The sequence below is a fragment of the Otolemur garnettii genome, unplaced genomic scaffold (genome assembly GCF_000181295.1).
Source record: "Otolemur garnettii isolate 467f Iridium unplaced genomic scaffold, OtoGar3 scaffold00005, whole genome shotgun sequence".
Classification (NCBI taxonomy): domain Eukaryota; kingdom Metazoa; phylum Chordata; class Mammalia; order Primates; family Galagidae; genus Otolemur; species Otolemur garnettii.
Window position 1 is genome coordinate 40,489,077 of NW_003852400.1, and position 14,229 is coordinate 40,503,305.

The 14,229-nt window shown below is 37.9% G+C and overlaps 2 protein-coding genes across 4 annotated transcripts in view; one reads left to right on the plus strand and one right to left on the minus strand.

Moving 5' to 3' along the window:
* MIER3 (MIER family member 3) overlaps positions 1-14,229 on the plus strand; it is a 48,107-nt gene that overhangs the window by 25,489 nt on the left and 8,389 nt on the right. For 2 of the 3 annotated variants that reach the window (XM_003782749.3, XM_023518978.1), the window contains 3 exons: positions 1,240-1,391; positions 3,744-3,825; positions 5,831-5,925. In XM_003782749.3, the coding sequence (XP_003782797.1) occupies positions 1,240-1,391; positions 3,744-3,825; positions 5,831-5,925 (329 nt within the window). The remainder of the gene's footprint in view (positions 1-1,239; positions 1,392-3,743; positions 3,826-5,830; positions 5,926-14,229) is intronic. The other variant, XM_012812394.2, reaches the window with a different exon arrangement.
* SETD9 (SET domain containing 9) overlaps positions 7,322-14,229 on the minus strand; it is a 24,954-nt gene continuing 18,046 nt past the window's right edge. The window contains exon 7 of the mRNA XM_023518987.1: positions 7,322-7,332. The gene's annotated coding sequence lies outside the window, so the exon portion shown is untranslated. The remainder of the gene's footprint in view (positions 7,333-14,229) is intronic.

Below are 14,229 nucleotides of genomic sequence, written 5' to 3' on the forward strand. Positions count from 1 at the left end.
CCGGGCTGGGGATTCGAACCCGCCACCTTAGGTGTATGTGGCTGGCACCTTAGCCGCTTGAGCCACAGGCGCCGAGCCAGGCATTTCATTCTTAACATACTAGTCTCTTTAACAGACTGTGGAGAGTTCACTTCTCTGTTTTCCCTTCTTTTCAAAAACTTCCCTAGAAAGGTTCAATTAATCTGCTTCCTCTTTCAAATAAAAATTCTCTTGTTTTTTTATTTTTTGAGACAGTCTCACTTGGTCGCCCTTGATAAAGTGCCATGGTAGCTTAGCTCAAACTCTTGTGTTCAAGTGATCCTCTTGCCTCAGCCTCCTAAGTAACTGGGACTGTAGCCACCCACCACAATGCCCACTATTTTTTAGAGATGGCATCTCGCTCTGGCTCAGGCTGGTCTCGAACCTGTGAGCTCAGGCAGTCCATCTGCCTCGGCCTCTCAAGTGCTGGATTACAGGTGTGAGCAACCATGCCTGGTCAGTGTATCTTTGTAGATATTTTATTATTACCAGATAGTTTGGTTTTTATTTGATTTTGTTTTTTTCTTTTGTTTCCAATTTCTAACCTCTAGAGATTTCAGAGCTGTTTAGGGAATGGAAGAGAAAATTCTAATGAGGTTATTAGAGAATTTACACAGGTTACTTTTATCTCTTCATTAGAAGAGTATAAAATACCCATGTGCAGTTTTAATTAGACTTTACTAGGCATGGAAAGCCTTCTATTTTTTTTAAGACAGAGTCTCACTTTGTCACCCTCAGTAGGGTGCCATGGCATCACAGCTCACAGCAACCTCATACTCTTGGGCAAAGTGATTCTCTTGCCTCAGCCTCTCAAGTAGCTGGGACTACAGGTGCCCACTACGATGCCTGACTCTTTTTTTAGAGACAAGGTCTTGCTCTTGCCCAGGCTGGTTTTGAACTCGTGAGCAAAGCAATCCACCTGCCTTGGTTTCCCTGAGTGCTAGCATAATAGGCATGAGCCACTGCGCCCAGCCATGGAAAGTCTTCTAATCAATAAATCCAACTACCAAGAAAAGCCCCTTTTTGTAGCCACTGTAAAACTTGGCCTGTGATTAAAATTTAAAAGTTTCTTGAACTAGTGAAAGGCTATACTTGCCACATAATCAAATTACTGGTGTCCTCAAAGCTACTTACTTGCCCATCAAGAAGACAAAGAACTGTCGTATACATCTTTAAATCTGTTCACTATTTTTAATGTGTTCATGGAATTTTCTTTATCAGCGTATGAAAATGAAGACCAGTTACTGTGGCGTCCTGATGTGGTTTTGGAGAGCAAAGTTAAGGAATACCTTGTTGAGACCTCATTAAGAACTGGAAATGAAAAGATAATGGATAGGATTTCTGCAGGAACGCATACAAGGGACAACGAACAGGTATACTTGAACTATTTGTGTTAAACAGTAGTCAGCTTACAGTATCTGCTTGGTTTTTTATGTATGACTTAAATGTTTCTTACATGTGAATTGGATATCTTTTCTGATTTTTAAAATTTGCAAAATACTGGTTTTAAAAAACAATCTCAAACCCTAGAAGTAACCATTTTATATAGTTTCACGTCTTCTGGTCTTTTTCTGTACAGATACACCTATCTTATTTTAATACCATTTTATATCCTTTTAACACTTACTCTTATTTTCCTTTGCCATGGAGAATTCTCTAATATTTCATTTTCTTTTTTTTCGAGACAGAGTCTTACTATGTGGTCCTCAGTAAAGTGCTGTGGCATCTCAGCTCATGGCAACCTCAAACTCTTGGGCTTAAGCAGTTCTCTTGCCTTAGCCTCCCAAGTAGCTGGGATTACAGGCATCCACCACAACGCCCGGCTATTCTTTTATTGTAGTTGTCGTTGTTTTAGCTGGCCTGGGCCAGGATCAAACCTTCTAGCCTCAGTGTATGTGGCTGGTTATGGGTGCCACCATTGTTATCGGTTTTTTGAATGTCCTTAGTTTTGCCCCTCTCGTATGCCTTTTTCGGTCAGTATCCTCAGTCTGTGTCACCCTGACTAATGAGTAAACAGAGATAGGTAGACTCGAATTCCCAAATAACGTAGAATAGTCACACTAGCTAAGCTTCAAGGTAGTTTTGTCAGCTGTCAGAGAAATCCCATTGGGTTTTTGTATTGATATTTCATTAAGTCTGTAAATTAATTTTGGAAGCATTAAATACCTTTATAGCCTTTCTACTTTAAGAATATTATCTGACTCAATTTATTTGACTTTTGTAGATCACTCAAATGTTTTTGTTTTTGAACATCACACGTATCGTAACAATTCTTCAATATCTTTTGCACGTGTATTTAGTGCTATTGTAATGGGGATTGTATTTTGACATAGAGAAATAATTTTAATTTTATTTTAAGCTATTGAAACTTTGATTTTTCAGTTGTTTATCTTGGGCTTTCTAATTTGTTATTAAAAATTTATTATTAATACAATTTTTATTATATTATGGGGTGCTTTTCTGGTTTTAAAGTCATTATTATACTTTTGTTCCTTCTTTACCATTATATCTCTTATTCCTGTTTTCTTTCTTTCTTTCTTTTTTAAATAATGATTAGGCATAATTCTCAATAATTTGGAGGCTGGGCATGGTGGCTCACGCCTATAATCCTACTACCCTGTGAGGCTGAGGCCGGTGTGCCTGAGCTCACAGGTTCGAGACCAGCCTGAGCCAGAGCAAAACCCCCACCTATAAAAATAGCTCGGTATTGTGGCAGGCACCTTTTAATCCGAGCTACTCTGGCGGTGGAGACGAGGATCACTTGAGCCCAAGAGTTTGAGTTTGCTGTGAACTGTGACGTGATAGCACTCTACCAAGGGTGACAGAATGAGACTCTGTCTCTAAAAAAAAAGACATAATTTGGGGCCAGGTTTTGGCAGAAGTCAATATAGGCTATCTTTTGTATTTGTAACTGTTATAGTTTTTGTGTTTTTAGTTAGAAATAATTATTATCAGTTGCTTTTACACCAGCTGTGGAAATTTTTTAAATTGACATGTAATTATACATAATCATGAGATACGTAATGATATTTCAATACATGTAACATATAGTGATTAGATCAATTAGCATAGAGGTGGTTTTTTAATGCAGCCTATTGATATATTAAAAGTTTTTTAAATATTAATCTTCCTTGAAACTTACTTGGGAAGATGGAATATTTAATTTTTAATTGAATTTTTTATAGCTGTTGATTATATTCATAATTCCAAACAGCTTTAATAGGAAAAAATTCTAATTTAAAAATTATTTCATAGTAAATAGAAATAGCTGAGACCATTATAAACCCAGTCACAAAAGTACCAGTCTTACCATTCCAGGCCAGTTTGCTTTCTTCCCTTTTATTAAAACTCTAAAAGATAGGGAAGAAATGACATCAAGAGACAAGCCATAGTTCTAATTTTTCCCAACTAGAGAAAATCATCCAAGATAGGGGTATGCCTAGCTCAGAAGGCCCCGCAATCAAAAGAAAAAAGAGTTAAGAATGATACAAGTTGGTGATGTCTGAGATTCAGAGTAAGAGTGAACAAATCAAGTAGTGCCAGAGTCAGTCTGCAAGATAGTTATGTAAACTAAATGCATGGGCAAACGTACCGTCAAGTGTCCTGAAATTAGGGACCATTTGCCAGTCAGCATATGTCAAGACTCTGCCTGTTTTCTTAGATGCTATTAGGTATGAACTTTTAGTAATACTCACTGAACGTTTTATTCCTTCTTTCTCTCCTAGGCATTATATGAACTTCTCAAGTGTAACCACAATGTGAAGGAAGCAATTGAAAGGTACTGCTGCAATGGCAAGGCATCTCAAGGTAAGGAAGAAGTGTCAGGTTTAAGAGAGAGAAGGACAGGGGATAATCATGTGGGGATCAGAATAAGCAAAATAACTGTAAGGAACAGAGTGATCTGTAACACTTTTATAGGATGTATTCATCTTCACAGCCAATAATTTTTTCCTTTTCTTACCCTCTATTTTTAGATGTACCAGAGATTGTTAAAATTCAAATTAGTTACCCCCTGTCACCTCTACTTTCTTGAAGAAATAGTTACAGAACAAAACAGACCCCAGAGATGACAATAATCCAAAGTAATTAAAAAGAACCATTTTATAATTTTATTGCAAAAGTTTTTACTATGTTTTTTAAAAAACATGACAGGAAATGAAAAGGAGATTAAGGCTTTAAAAAAGTAACATGCATAATATATTCCATTAAATTTATTGGAAGATGTGTATTTTTAGTAACCTTGTAATAACATTTTTGGAGTGCTTAGATTTTATTTTGTGTGTGTCAAGGAAAATAGTTAACTTTTATTTCACTATCTTTTGGTCACTGTGTAAATGAATTGCATGTACCATAGCTTCATTAAATATATGTGGAGTGAAAATAATACTTATTAATATATTAATGGCTTGAAAAAAATGTAAAAGCTGAAGTAGTACATTTAAATTTGTTTATTGAGATAGTCCATTGAAATGTTTCTCTTATAATAAAGCTGGTTCTTTGAAAAACTCACTTTGCCACTCTTCGTATAGTGCCATGGCGTCATAGCTCACAGCAACCTCAAATTCTTGGGCTTAAGTGATTCTCTTGCCTCAGCCTCCCAAGTAACTGGGACTACAGGTGCCTGCCACAACACCTAGCTATTTTTTTGTTGTTGAGCAGGCCCAGGCCAGGTTCTAACCCCCCAGCCCTGGTGTATGTGGCTGGTACCCTAACCACTGAACTACGGGCACTGAGCCATGAAAAAATTTTATTGGACTCTCAAAACTCTCCAAAACTAAATACTGGGCTTGGCGCTCATAGCACAGTGGTTACAGCGCCAGCCACATACACGGAGACTGACAGGTTTGAAACTGGCCCAGGCCAGCTAAACAACAATGACAACTACAACACAAAATAACCAGGTGTTGTGGCGGGCACCTGTATAGTCCCAGCTACTTGGGAGGCTGAGCCAAGAGTTTGAGGTTGCTGTGAGCTGTGATGCCATGGCACTTTACCAAGGGCAATGTAGTGAGACTCTGTCTCAAACAAACAAACAAACCAAAAAAAAAAAAAAACCTAAATACTGGTTACTTATTAATTCCAACTATTTTCAACTTTATTGTGGATGGATTATTAATGGCTCTGGGGACCTGGTCCCCACTATCATTGAGTGAGACACTTCAGAGTAATAAGCTAACTTTTAAGTCTAGGCTATGATCCAGTGACACCTTCCACATCTCTACTCCAAGGAGATTTTGAATTTGCCAATTTAAATATCTGCTGGGAAGTTGAATAGGATTTAGTGTTTTGGAGAGCATGGACTATTTCTTACTCTCTTTCAACTTCAAGAGTAGGGCATTCCAACTTTAAATAAATACATGTTGATTATACTTTATTTATGGCCTCTAAAGAACTTAGTAGTTTTGATGTAATACCAAAACAGAGCTTATTTTCCCCATGAAGGAAATAGCCTTTTTTCTTCAAAATTTAAAAATAATATGCTTATTTAAAAATTTTTTTTACAAAATCAAAAAAACAAGCATAGGCTACAGAAAAACATTAAATTCTTACCTCACAATGCAGAGGGAAAACCCCAGTGTTTCTATTTTTGTATTCTAGGCTAATTGATAAGCTTTATGGTGTGTGTACTTTCGGTAATCCTAACTGAAATCTCCTACATATGGAATTTGTGTGTGTGTGTGAGGGGAGGGGAGAGAGAGAGAATATGTCTGTGTTTATGGCCTTTTTACAAGGAAAACATACTGAAAATAAACCAGTGATTCTCATAAGAGGGTTGTGAGGACCATGAATTTTATTTAAATTTTCTCTTTAGAAGGAATGACTGCATGGACAGAAGAAGAGTGCCGAAGCTTTGAACACGCACTCATGCTTTTTGGAAAAGATTTTCATCTTATACAGAAGAATAAGGTGAGTTAAGCCAGTTAGTACAGAAACATTGCTTACTAATTACAGTGAATATAAGCTGCTAATTTGTGAGTCATAGCCAGGTGTGGTGGCTCACACCTGTAATCCTAGCACTCTGGGGGGCCAAGGCGGGTGGATTGCTTGAGCTCAGGAGTTCGAGACCAGCCTGTGCAAAAGTGAGACCCTATTTCTACTAAAAATGAAAAACTGAGGTAAGAGGATCACCTGAGCCCAAAAGTTTGCAGTTGCTGTGAGCTATGACACCATGACACCACGACACTCTAACGAGGGAGACAAAGTGAGATTCTGCCTCAAAAAAAAAATCTGTGAGTCATTTGAGTAGCAACAACTTGTTAATATTCCCCTGGCATTTACATTTCATGTGTCAGTTTTGCTCATTGAAGTCATAGCCTGGTCCCATGATGGCTGATAGCATGTATATACACATCTCTTGACATAAATAGTTATAATATTCTACTCAGAGAAAGGGGATTTAGGAAGCCTTACTCTTTTATGTTTTTCCTTGACTTTCTTTTTTTTCCCAAACTATTCAGAGATTTGTGGCCTCAAAAATTTCTCTTTAGCAGTGAAAACTGTAGTGCTAGAAGAAGCATTATTACTAAAAGCAACTAAAAAATATCTCCTAGCACCACCAAATGGTGGCAAGGATGGGGAACAGTAGGAACCTTAGGAAATTGCTGGTGGGAATGCAGAATGGGACAGCCACTTTGGAAGATGGTTCCACAGTTCCTTTTAAAACCAGACATACTCTTACCATATGATTTAGCAACTCTGCTCCTTGGTATTTCCCGAGATGAGTTTAAAACTTACGTCCATACAGAACACGCATACAAGTATTTATAGCAACTTAATCATAATTGCCAAGACTTGGGAAAAACCAACATATCCTTTACGGTGAATGGATAAATAAACGTGGCACACCTAGACATTAGTCTATTTAGTGTTTAAAGAAAGATGAGCTACTAAGCCACAAAGAGACATGAGAAATCTTAAATGTATATTCCTAAGTGAAGGAAGCCAGTCTGAAAAGACTACAACTATACTACATTGTGGAAAGGTGAAACTACGGAAACAATAACAAGATCACTGGTTGCCAGAGCAGGTTTAGGTGGGAGGGAGAGATGAATAAGAGGTGAAGCACGGGATTGGCACCTGTGGCTCAAGTGGCTAAGGCGCCAGCCACATGCACCTGAGCTGGTGGGTTTGAATCTTGCCTGGCCTGCCAAACAACAATGATGGCTGCAACCAAAAAATAGCCAGGTCTTGTGGGCGCCTATAGTCCCAGCTACTTGGGAGGTGAAGGCAGGAGAATTGCTTGAGCCCAGGAGTTGGAGGTTGCTGTGAACTGCTATGCTGCGGTACTCTACCTAGGAGCAATAGCTTGAGGCTCTGTCTCAAAATAAATTAAAAAAAACTGGACTTCAGGTGATGATGTGTTGATGAAGCACTCCAGTATTTGGGATGTGGACATGAGTGAGAGCAGGGAGGGAACTGTCTGCCCTTTCTGGTTAATTTTGCTGTGGAGCTAAAACTACCTTAAAAACTAAAGTCTGCCTCTCTTCATCCTAAAGGAAAGCAGTGTTCTAAAAGTATTTGGATGGGTAGGTCAATATTTTATGCCTTTGAAAAAATAAATAAACAGACTTTTTAGAGCAGTTTTAGGTTTATAGCAAAATTGAGCACAAAGTACAGAATTCTCATATATACCCTCCACCTCTGGTTTCTCCTATTAACATTTATGTTAGCATGGTACATTTATTATAATTAGTGAGCTAGTATTGATACATTATTATTAATTAGAGTCCATGGTTTACATTAGGGTTCATTGTTTGTATTATGACAGAGTCTGTGGGGGGTTTGTTTTTAAGTATATTTTTCTATGGCCAGGCCTGGTGAAGGAAGGTCCAGATGGGAGGTAGGAGGATCACTTGAGCCCAGGAGTTAAAGACCAGTCTAGGCAACTCCATCTCTACAGAATGTGAGATCCCCACGTCTACAAAAACTAAAAAGTTAGCCAGATGCGATGGTGTGTGCCTGTAGTCCTAGGTACTCCAGAGGCTAAGGCAGGAAGGAGGAAGGGATCAGTTGAGCCAGGAGATGAAGGCTGCAACAAGATAGGATTGTGCTACTGTACACCAGCCTGAGCAACACAGTGAGACCTTGTCTCTTTGAAAAAATATGTATATTTTTTTCTTTTCACAGGTACTGATCCCTAAAAATAAATGTATTTTGACAAATGTATAATGATACATATCTACTATTAAAGTATCATGGAGTAATTTCTCTAACCTCAAATTGCATGCATGTTTCACCTATTCTCCCCACCCCACCACTCCACCCAGCCTCTGGGAATTACTGATATTTTTACTGTCTATATGCTTTTGTCATTTCAGAGTGTCATATAGTTGGAGTCATATAGTATGTAGCCTTTTTTTTTTGAGACAGTCTCACTATGTTGCCCTTGGTAGAGTGCCGTAGCGTCACAGCTCACAGCAGCCTCAAACTCTTGGAGCTGGGACTACAGGTACCTGGCACAATGCCCAGCTATTTTTGTTGTTGTTGTCATTGTTATTTGACAGTCCTGGGCTGGGTTCAAACCCTCCAACCCAGGTATATGTGGCCAGCACCCTAGCGGCTGAGCTACAGGCGCTGAGCCTTTTATTTATTTATTTATTTTTGAGCCGGGGCGGTGGTGTCATAGCTCACAGCAACTTCATACTCTTGGGCTCAAGCGATCCTCCTCATAGGTGGCTGCCACAAGACCCTGTAATTTTTTGAGACAGAGTCTGGCTCTTGCTCAGGCTGGTCTTGAACTTCTGAGCTGAAGCAATCCACCTACCTCAGCCTCTGTAAGTACTAGAATTACAGGCGTGAGCTACTGTGCTTGGCATAGTAGAGGGTAGAAGTCCTTTTCAGATGGGCTTTTTTGACTTAGCAATGCGCATTTAAGTTTCCTCCATTTTTTTTCTTTTTAAGGCTTGATGGGTCATTCCTTTTTATCACTGGTACATTATGGTTGTACCAATTTGTTTATTCATTCACATATTGGAGGATATATTGATAGTTTCCAAGTTTTGGTAGTTATTAAAGGTGCTATAAACATTTGTTTGCAGGTTTTTTGTGGACATAAGTTTTCAGTTCATTTGGTTAAATACCAAGGAGTAGGGATTGCTGGATAGAATAGTAAGAGTATGTTTAGTTTTATGTGAAACTGCCAAACTGTATTCCAAAGTAATTGTACAATTTGTGTTCCCACCGACAATCGGAGTTCCCTTGCTCCACATCTTCACCAGCATTTGGTGTCAGTGTGTTTTAGATTTTCACCATTCTCATAGGTTTTTAATGGCATCTTTTTGTTTTAATATGCAGTTCCCTAATGATGTATGATGTTAAGCATCCTCTATGCTTATTTGCCTCTTACATAGTTTTTGTTTTGGATGTCCATTCAGATCTTTTGCCCATTTCTTAATTGGGTGGTTTGTATTCTTACTGTTGAGTTGTGGAGTTATTTGTATATTTTCGATTCTAGTCCTTTATCAGATTTGCTTTTTGCAAATATTTTCTCCCAGTTTGAGACTTGTGTTTTTATTCCATTAACAGTGTCTTTTGCAGAGTATAAGTTTTTAATTTAATTTAATTTTATTTTATTTTATTTTTTTTTATTGAATGGTAACTATGTACATCAATGCACTTCTGGGGTACAGTGTGGGGTTTTCACATGCAATCTGAAATACTTCCATCAAACTGGTCAACACAGCCTTCATGTCATTTTCTCAGTTATTGCTTTAAAACGTTCACATTCTACTCTTAGAAAGATTCACCTGTACCCCTATAAGGTAAACCTCAGAAGTGATCCCTCCAAACCCCCTCCCTCCACCCATTCCCCCCTCCCTTCTCCCTCCCCCCTCCCCATATTCTTAGGCTATTTGGTTATAGCTTTCATATAAAAAGGTTTAAATTAGTTTCATAATAGGGGTGTGTACATTGGATACTTTTTCCTCCATTCTTGTGACACTTTGCTCAGAAGAACATTCTCCAGCTCCATCCATGTGAACATGAAGGATGTAAAGTTTCCATCCTTCTAAAAGTTTTTAATTTTAATAATGTTTACAATTTCCTTTCGGTGGTTCATCTTTTGTCATTTTATTTTAAAAGTCAGTGTGAAACCTAAGGTCACCTATCTTTTCTCCTGTTACTTTCTAGGTAGGAGGTTTATAGTTTTGTATCTTATATTTAGATCTATAATCCATTTTGAGTTAATTTTTTGAGAAATGGAAGATCATTGTCTAGATTCATTTTTTGCACATGGATGTCTAGTTGTAGCTCTGCTTGTGGAGAAGACTGTCCTTCTGCCGTAGAACTGCCTTTTGCTCTTTGGTCTAAGATCAGTTGACTATATTTATGTAGGTATATTTTTGGGCTCCCTCTTCTGTTCTATTTGTCTGGCTTTTTCCCAGTGCCACACTATCTTGATTACTGTAGTTTTATAGTAAGTCTTTTTTTGAGACAGTTTTGTTATGCCACCCCTCGGTAGAGTGCTATGGCGTCATAGCTCACAGCAACCTCAAACTCTTGGGCTTAAGTGATTCTCTTGCCTCAGCCCCCCAAGTAGCTGGGACTACAGGTACCCGCCACAATGCCTGGCTATTTTTTGTTGCAGTTGTCACTGTCGTTTAGCTGGCCCTGGCTGGGTTCAAACCCACCACCCTTGGTGTATGTGGCTGGCACCTTACCTATAGTAAGTCTTGATGTTAGGTAGTATCAGTCCTTTTTGGCTTTATCTTTTTCTAGGTCTTTTGCCTTTCCATATAGATTGTTTGTTGATATCCACAAAATAACTTGGTGGGATTTGATTGAGATTACAGTGAATCTATAGGTCAAGCTGGGAAGAACTGACAACTTAATAATGACTCTTTCTCTTCATGAACAGAAAATATCTCTCCATTTATTTAGTTCTGTTTGATTTCTTTAATCAGAATTTGGTAATTTTTCTCAGATAGACCTTGTGCGTAGTCTGTTAGATTTATACCCCACTGTTTAAATCTTGAAGGTATTAATGTGTAAATGGTATTGTCTTCTTAGTTTCCAATTTCAATTTTCATTGCTGATATATAGGAAAGGAATTGACTTTTGTATATTAACTTTGTATCCTACAAATTTGTTCTAATTGCTTATTAGTTTTAGGAGTTTTTTTCTTGATTCTTTGGGATTTTCTACGTAGATATAACATCATCTGAGAATAGCTTTATATCTTTCTTCCCAACCTGTATACTCTTTATTTCTTTTGCTTGTCTCACTTCAGTTGCCAGACCTTCCAGTATGTTGTTTAAAATTTCTTACTTTCTGTATGTATGAAAGCCTAATGTTTTATCAAAGATGAGATGAATAGATAAAACAAAAATTTTTTATTGGGAATTCATTGAGGGTACAAGAACCAGGTTACACTGATTGCATTTGTTAGGTAAAGTCCCTCTTACAATTGTGCCTTGCCCCCAAAAGGTGTGTTACACATCAAGACCCCACCCCCCTCTCCTTCCTTCTCTGTTTTTCCTTTCCCCCACCCCTCCCTCCTCCTTTCTCTCTCTGCTCTCCCATTTCCCCATCCCTACCGTGTCATTAATTGTCTTTGATTGTCCTCATATCAAAACTGAGTGCATAGGATTCATGCTTCTCAATTCTTGTGATGCTTTACTAAGAATATTGTGTTCACTTCCACTTCTATCCAGGTTAATACAAAGGCTGTAAAGTCTCCATTTTTTTAATAGCTGAATAGTATTACATGGTGTATATATGCCACAGCTTGTAAATCCATTCCTGGGTTGGTGGGCATTTAGGCTGTTTCCACATTTTAGCAATTGTAAATTGAGCTCAATAAACAGTCGAGTGCAAGTGTCCTTAAGATAAAAAGATTTTTTTCCTTCTGGGTAGACGCCCAGTAATGGGATTGCAGGATCAAATGAGAGGTCTAGCTTGAGTTCTTTAAGGTTTCTCCATACTTCCAAAAAGGTTGTATTACTTTGCAGTCCCACCAGCAGTGTAAAAGTGTTCCCTTCTCCACATCCACGCCAGCATCTGCAGTTTTGAGATTTTGTGATGTGGGCCATTCTCGCTGAGGCTAGATGGTATCTCAGGGTGATTTTGATTTGTATTTCTCTAATAATTAAGGATGATGGGCATTTTTTCATATGTTTGTTAGCCATTCATCTGTCTTCTTTAGAGAAGGTTCTATTCGTGTCTCTTGCCCATTGATATATGGGATGGTTGGCTTTTTCATGTGAATTAATTTGAGTTCTAATTTATAGATCCTAGTTATCAAGCTTTTGTCTGATTCAAAATATGCAAATATCCTTTCCCATTGTGTATGTTGTCTATTTGCTTTGGTTGTTGTCTGCTTAGCTGTACAGAAGTTTTTCAGCTTAATTAAGTCCCATTTGTTTATTTTTGTTGTTATTGCAATTGCCACGACAGTCTTCTTCATGAAGTCTTTCCCTTGGCTGATATTGTCCAGTGTTTTTTCTGTGCTTTCTTTGAAGATTTTTATTGTTTCATGCCTTAAATTAAAGTCCTTTATCCATCTTGAATCAATTTTTGTGAGTGGAGAAAGGTGTGGGTCTAGTTTCAGTCTTTTATATGTGGATATCCAGTTCTCCCAGCACTACTTATTGAATAGGAACTCTCCCCCAGTGCATGTTCTTGTTTGGTTTATCGAAGATAGGTGGTTGTAAGATGTTAGTTTCATTTCCTGGTTTTCTATTTGATTCCAAATGTCTATGTCTCTATTTTTGTGCCAGTGCCATGCTCTCTTGACCACTATGGCTTTGTAGTATAGACCCTAAAATCTGGTATGCTGATGCCCCCGGCTTTGATTTTATTACTAAGAACTGCCTTAGCTATATGTGGTTTTTTCTGGTTCCATACAAAATGGAGAATCATTTTTTCCAAGTCTTGAAGGTACGATATTGGTATTTTAATAGGGATGACATTGAATTGGTAGATTGCTTTGGGAAGTATAGACATTTTAACAATGTTGGTTCTTCCCAGCCATGAGCATGGTATGTTCTTCCATTTGTTAATATCCTCTGCTATTTCCTTTCTTAGGGTTTCATAATTTTCTTCATAGTGGTCCTTAACCTCTTTTGTCAGGTATATTCCTAGGTATTTCATTTTCTTTGTTGCTATGGTGAAGGGAGTTGTGTCCCTAATTAGCCTCTCATCTTGGCTGTTACTGGCGTATACAAAGGCCATTGACTTGTGGACATTGATTTTATATTCTGAGACATTGCTGTATATTTTGATGACTTCAAGGAGTCTTGTGGTTGAGTCTTTGTGGTTCTCTTAAGTATAAGATCATATTGTCAGCAAAGAGGGAGAGTTCCTCCTCTGCTCCCATTTGGATGCCCTTTAATTCCTTGTCTTGCCTAATTGTATTGGCTAGAACTTCCAGCACTATGTTAAATAGTAATGGTGACAGAGGACAACCTTGTCTGGTTCCAGTTCTAAGAGGAAAAGCTTTTGGTTTTATTCCATTCAGTAAAATATTAGCTGTGCGTTTGTCATAGATAGCTTGGATCAGTTTAAGAAATGTGCCACCTATGCCTATAGTCTTCAGTGTGCTAATTAGAAAAAGATGCTGGATTTTATCGAATGCTTTTTCTGCATCTATTAGAGGATCATATGGTTTTTATTTTTGCTTCTGTTGATACAGTAAATAATTTTTGTGGACTTGTGTATGGTAAACCAGCCTTGCATTCCTGGGATGAAACCTACTTGATCATGGTGTATAACTTTTTTGAAGATAAACTGTAATCTGTTTGCTAGGATTTTGTTGAGAATTTTTGCACCTATATTCATTAGTGAAATTGGTCTGAAATTCTCCTTTTTAGTTGGGTCTCTTCCTGGTTTTGGTATCAGGGTGATGTTTGCTTAATAGAATATGTTGGGGAAGATTCCTTCCTCATCAATTTTTTGGAATAATTTCTGCAATATGGGAATAAGCTCTTCTTTGAAGGTTTGATAGAATTCTGCTGTGAAGCCATCTAGACCAGGGATTTCTTTTTGGGAGATTTTTTTATTATTTCTTTAATCTCAGTGCTTGAAATTGGTCTGTCCAGGAGGTCTGTTTCCTCCTGCCTAAGTCTAGGGAGAGGATGTGATTTCAAATATTGATCAATTTCCTTCACATTATCAAATTTCTGGGCATAGAGTTTCTGGTAGTATTCAGAGATTATCTCTTGTATCTCTGTGGCATCAGTTGTTATTTCCCCTTTATCATTTCTTATTGAGGTT